The sequence below is a fragment of the Phoxinus phoxinus genome (assembly GCF_949152265.1).
Source record: "Phoxinus phoxinus genome assembly, chromosome: 16".
NCBI classification, from domain to species: domain Eukaryota; kingdom Metazoa; phylum Chordata; class Actinopteri; order Cypriniformes; family Leuciscidae; genus Phoxinus; species Phoxinus phoxinus.
The window spans coordinates 27,246,822-27,252,821 of NC_136891.1; the positions used below are offsets into that span (position 1 = coordinate 27,246,822).

The 6,000-nt window shown below is 40.2% G+C and overlaps 1 protein-coding gene across 1 annotated transcript; it reads left to right on the plus strand.

The window, feature by feature from the left end:
• Positions 1–1,141: 1,141 nt before the first annotated feature.
• Positions 1,142–4,981, plus strand: six1b (SIX homeobox 1b). Its single transcript, XM_079584346.1, has 2 exons — positions 1,142–1,990; positions 2,608–4,981. The coding sequence occupies exons 1-2, from the start codon at positions 1,431–1,433 to the stop codon at positions 2,900–2,902; spliced, it is 855 nt and encodes a 284-aa protein (XP_079440472.1). The 5' UTR covers positions 1,142–1,430; the 3' UTR covers positions 2,903–4,981.
• Positions 4,982–6,000: the final 1,019 nt, after the last annotated feature.

The following is a 6,000-nucleotide window of genomic DNA, read 5'->3' on the forward strand; positions in this document are numbered from 1 at the left end:
TTGAGGCTTGCAAGATCATTTCAGCCTATAGAGGGAACAGTGGAGGCTCCTTGAGTAGTCTACATTAACTGGCCCATGCGTAAAGAGCGACTTAAAAATGAACGCCGCGTCTCAAATTAAATTAAAAGAGGTGCTCCATTCTGGGTGAGTGATTGTGAGTTTCGCGTCGCCGCGGTGTCAGGTTGCAGATTTCTACGAAGATAAAGAAACGCGATCTATGCCTTAAAACAGCGTCTGGATGGCAAAGACCTCGACGAACACAGAACTCATTTACTAATGCATCGGTTTTAGATTTCACTGTACAGAGAGAGGGGAGAGGACTAGAAAGAGCTGGAAAGAATGCATTTTTTTCTGAGCCTAAAGAATACAAATAATTTAAGTGTTGTAGGCAATGTTTGATGTTTTTATCTCAAGTTCAAATAGAGTAAAAGCAGAAAAGCAAAATAGAAAAAAAAACAGCATGGTAAATTTTGATTTACTATATTAAATTTCTCTAATTTTTGTTTTTCACCGATTTTGTTGAACTCAACAGCACTTGAAGCGGGTAATTTATTGATATTAACTGGATTTGGCTTATATTAACTTGAAGTTTATCCTTATAAATAAATGCAATCTTGCATCTTTGTGTAACCAGCGCCATTTCAGTGATTTTACTGGCCTTGGATGTTCAGTCGAATAGTTTGAAGAGCCGGGGGTGCTGCTTATCTAGTGATTAGCATAATGTTATCTAACCAGCTCGAGAGGCTGATTGTTTTTTAATGGAACTCCAAATATCTCCGCGCGCATCTAGACGTTGCGCAGAGCGCGTGCCTTTGACAATGGCACAATTAGAGTCAATAACTGTAGCAATCAACTGATGATTGCAATGCTTATTTGCTGAGGATCAGAATTTTCTAATATTAATATGCAATTGATGAACGACGTTTTCCTCATAACTAAATAAATGAATATAATGTCTTTAATTTGACTCGGTTTACTTAACATAATATTGTTCATTAAAAATGTTAGGATTAAATATAAGCGCTTTAATGGCTTTGGGTGCCTTCAGACAGTTGCTAATTGATTAGTATCGAGGTGCCCAGCTCCCTCAGGTAGAACTGGAGACGGGGGATCCAGTTTCAGACCACCGAGTCCCCGTGGGAGGAAATGGAAGCAGAGTTCTCTCCGCACTGCTGCTGGGGATAGGGCAGCTGGAGAGCCAATCAGCAGTCGCGCAGTGCTCTTTTAGCGCGACATGAGTCGATAGTGAACAAACTGTCTTCAACAAACACCCAAAACTTCACGGCGCGCGCAGAGGACATCTCCAACCCCAAAAAATCTTGTCAAGCGACCTAATCGCTCCCATTGAACGAAGGCAAACGGGGTGTCACCCATTCCGCTTCCTTTATAGCATCTAGAGGAGAGCGGTTTGGTAGCGGGAGTCAGACGTCATGTCAATGCTGCCTTCTTTCGGGTTTACTCAGGAGCAAGTCGCGTGTGTGTGTGAGGTGCTGCAACAAGGGGGGAACCTTGAGCGTCTCGGCCGTTTTCTGTGGTCTCTTCCGGCCTGCGACCATCTCCACAAGAACGAGAGCGTCCTCAAAGCCAAGGCTGTAGTCGCCTTCCATCGTGGAAACTTCAGGGAACTTTATAAGATACTAGAGAGTCACCAGTTCTCTCCGCACAACCACCCGAAGCTGCAGCAGCTGTGGCTTAAGGCCCATTACGTTGAGGCTGAGAAGCTGAGGGGGCGACCGCTGGGAGCGGTGGGGAAATACCGAGTGCGCAGGAAATTTCCTCTGCCACGCACAATATGGGACGGCGAGGAGACCAGCTACTGTTTTAAGGAGAAATCCCGCGGTGTGCTGCGGGAGTGGTACACGCACAACCCCTATCCATCTCCTCGGGAAAAGAGGGAGTTGGCTGAGGCCACAGGGCTGACCACCACCCAAGTGAGCAACTGGTTTAAAAACAGACGGCAGAGGGATCGCGCAGCGGAGGCAAAAGAAAGGTAAGCCCCAGTCACCTGAGAACAAAATAAAAACGCGTTTCATACAGCCAAATCGGCCCTTCATTCCACTTAGTTTACATCTGACTGCTGCTGATGCTATTGTTGACACATCTAGGCTATAGTTTGATTCCAAGAGCGCTGCTTTTGGTCAGTCCTTAAAATATTAACATCGTATCAGTGTTAAAACGTACAGTTGTTACATTAAGGATCTAGTTCTGATTGATATAACTCTTAGAAAAATATAGGTTGATGTCACGATCGGGTTGCTATTTGTTGACTTGGATAAAACCTCTTATTTTAGCATATGTTAGCAGATGGAGCACATTTTTTGAGTTACCAGATCATTTCTTTTTACATTTTTATATTTGTCAGCAGTCGAAAATCATTTCAACTTAATTATAAAATCTCAATATTTTCAGATGAAATTGAAGCGATGGCCATTCAGTATAAATACATTTTAGTGTGACAATTTGTTCTTTCTCTTGCACAGTCATCCGTCATGACCAAATTAGATTTATATTTGAGAAGACTACGAAATTATATTTTACACAGCGTATTTGATCTACAATATACTGTGAAATGTGCCTGCGTAACCCTCATCTCATTATATTTGACAGAGAGAACAGCGAAAACAATAACACGGGCGCTAACAAACAGAACCAGCTTTCACCGCTGGACGGCGGGAAGTCCCTGATGTCAAGCTCGGAGGACGAGTTCTCGCCCCCGCAGAGTCCTGACCAGAACTCCGTGCTCCTGCTCCAGGGTAATATGAGCCACCCTGGCGCGTCCGCGTATTCCATGACCGGCCTCGGCGCCGCGCAGTCGGTACACGGCATGCAAGGACACCCACATCAACTCCAGGATTCTTTACTTGGACCTTTAACTTCAAGCCTAGTGGACCTCGGTTCTTAAGTGATTACGACTGAGCTTTTATTTATTTTTGTTTATTTTGTACCAAATATAGACTGAGATCTGCCACTTTTACTGTATATATATATATAAAGGAAAAATGAACAGTATAAATCTAAATAAAAATCCTTAGTTTTTCTCTGGTTCTCAGAGAAATACTCAGTGGTACGCTTTACCGTGGTAGACTATTACGGACTGACATTTGCCAAGTCGTTAAACTGGTCAGAAGACAAACCAAAAGCAGTTAATAAAGCGATTCTTTTCTTCAAAACTCATAAGACGTTCTTCTAGCATTTCATCACACTGTTTTGCACCAATAAAATACGAAGATGAAGTGGGAAACTAAAATACAAGTTCGCCATAAATCTGTGATATATAACAAAATTAAATGGTGAAAAAATATTCACAGATGAAGCGTCATGTCTTTGTATCACAACACGTAGCCTAAATAGTTCAAAATATAATACACCATTACCTTTAAATAGTAGGCTACAAATGCTAATTAAGTCAAATTTAAAATCAAGGGTGAAAATAACACACAATCGAATTATCTTCATGCATCAGACCAAAGACCCAAAATATATCCATCTTTTGACACATTAGCCTAGGCCTATTCTACAAAAGTAGCTTGGAAATGATTGTAAATAATAACTTTTTCCCGCTCTTTGTGTTAATCCTAGACTAACTTGAATATTAAAGCTAAACCCAATACCAAATAATTCGTTTTAAAATTGAATTAGGAACAATAGCTAAATAACGAATTGTAAAAAACATGGTAAAATAAATGAGTAGATATAAAATACATATTGGATGGCCCTATTTATCCTCTTATGATAATAGCCCTTCTTCATATAATTCTCTATATAATGTAGGCTACTCGTGTCACAAACGTCCTCTTAATATTGTGGGTCAACAAAAAGCGGGGAGTTGTTGATTTTCCTTTAGCCTCAGGAGGCGCGTGTTGCTTTTGTGGTCGCAGTGCATCGTTAGGTTTGTAGTGGGGTGTTTACTTTGCGCTCTCCCAATGTTTGTTCTGGTGGTTCTGGGCCAAAGAGAAGACATACCAGCTGCGGGAGGCAAACTCACGTGGCTTCATTCATAAGTTTCTTTTGAGCAAAAATGCAAACATGGCTTTCGGGACCAGCTGACATGTGTTCTTGTTGTTTCATTGGCATAATGATCATAAGACAATGATAATAATATAATGTAATAATAATGTCCTCCACGAACTTTAACCCTTACAGAATAGCCTAGGCTAGGCTACATTATTTGGCATTGGCCAATGTTGGCTTATTTAAAATATGGTCAAACTGAAGGCTTTACAAAAATACTTTACAAGGACCTCTGATCGTTAGCCCAGCGACATGTCGAGTAGCCAGGCAGTCTCCCACCCATCTTCCACGCACGCATGTCAGTGTAATTGTTTTTAACAGAGAGTACCGAGGATTTCCGGTCGCTAATCGGAACCAGTTGCTTGCGCTATAGGTTCGCATTAGAGCACTGGAGGCCCAGAACCGCCCATAGAGGGGAACTTCAATTCTGCCCCCAGGGTACCAAAACGTGCAATTTTGACATTAAATGCAACATTTGTTGACAGCCGCGGGTACCATTTAAATTTTATCTAATCTCTGTATTTTGTTTAAATGATTAGATAATCAAATTAGCGAATTAGGCTACTCAGACCAACTTTAAAAAATAATCATTATTATCTCGTATGTATAAATGTGTTTCTGAAATTAATTAATCGAGTTAATTGTTCAGAGATGTCTCTTAAAACGAAATATTGATATAATGGATATTCCAACCTTGTTCATGTCAAAAAACAAACAAAGAAAAAAAAAACATGTAAAACCCAATGGCTTAGGAACCATAGTCTCATGTATTTTACTGATACATTATTTAAACTAATTGAAACATTGTTTATATGAGAACATATTTGTGGATATTAAAAAAATATTAAATTAGGCCTATTTGTAGAAAATATACACAATATTCTAAGTTACTGTGCTCTTAACAAATGCAGTCACCAATCAAAGAAAACCTATCAACATTTCTAAAAATGCTACTTAGATAATTCACTCCAAAAAAAAAACAAAAAAAAAAAAACGAAATTCTGTCATTATGTACTCGCCCTTATGTTGTTCCAAACCTGTGTGGGTTTTTATTTATTTATTCACAGTGAAAACCAATGGGGTCCAATTTAGACATCAACATTTCTCAAGTAAATGTGCATATGATACGCAGTTTTCGCTTGCATATGATAGGCTACGCACTTTATGGCGTGTAATACGCACACACTCCCCACCCCTAATCCCAAGGGTTTTCAGTGCGTAGCATATGCACGCAAAAAAACAAACATTTTTGGCGTACGCCTATAAATGGTACGAGAAATAACATTCGTGGTATAGATACGCACTCTCATGAGATCGTGTTGCCAGGTTTGATATGACAAGAGGGAGAGTATGAGTGAATGTAACATTTGGGAGAGCTATCACTTTAATAAATGTTACAGGGTTAGTTCACTCAAAAATGAAAATTATGTCATTAATTACTCACCCTCATGTCGTTCCAAACGCATATGACCCATTCGTCTTCGGATCACAAATTAAGATATTTTTGATGGAATCAGAGAGCTTTCTGACCCTACATAGACTGCAACGTAAACACCACGCCCAGAAAGGTAGTAAAGACATCGTTAAAATTGTCCATGTGACTACAGTGGTTCAACCTTAATTTTATGAATACTTAAAGAATACTTTTTGTGTGCAAAAACCCCCCAAAATAACGACTTTTTTATATGACTGTATAATCACTGTGTCAGTCTCTGAGGCTGTTCACGTTGTAAACAGTGCAGTGCTTCTGTTTAGTGGTTCTACGTCAGAACGGCGCCTCAGTATTGGCCAACGCTATTCACGTGAGCACCACAACGTAAGCGTGTCATGCTGACGCAGGAGCCGGCCAATACTGAGCCGTCGTTCTAACTTAGAACCCGGAAGCACTGCACTATGTTTACAATGTGAACAACATCAGAGACTGACATGGAAGAGAGGAAATTGTTGAATAAAGTCGTTATTTTTAGGGCCCAAGCCTTGAAAAGGCGA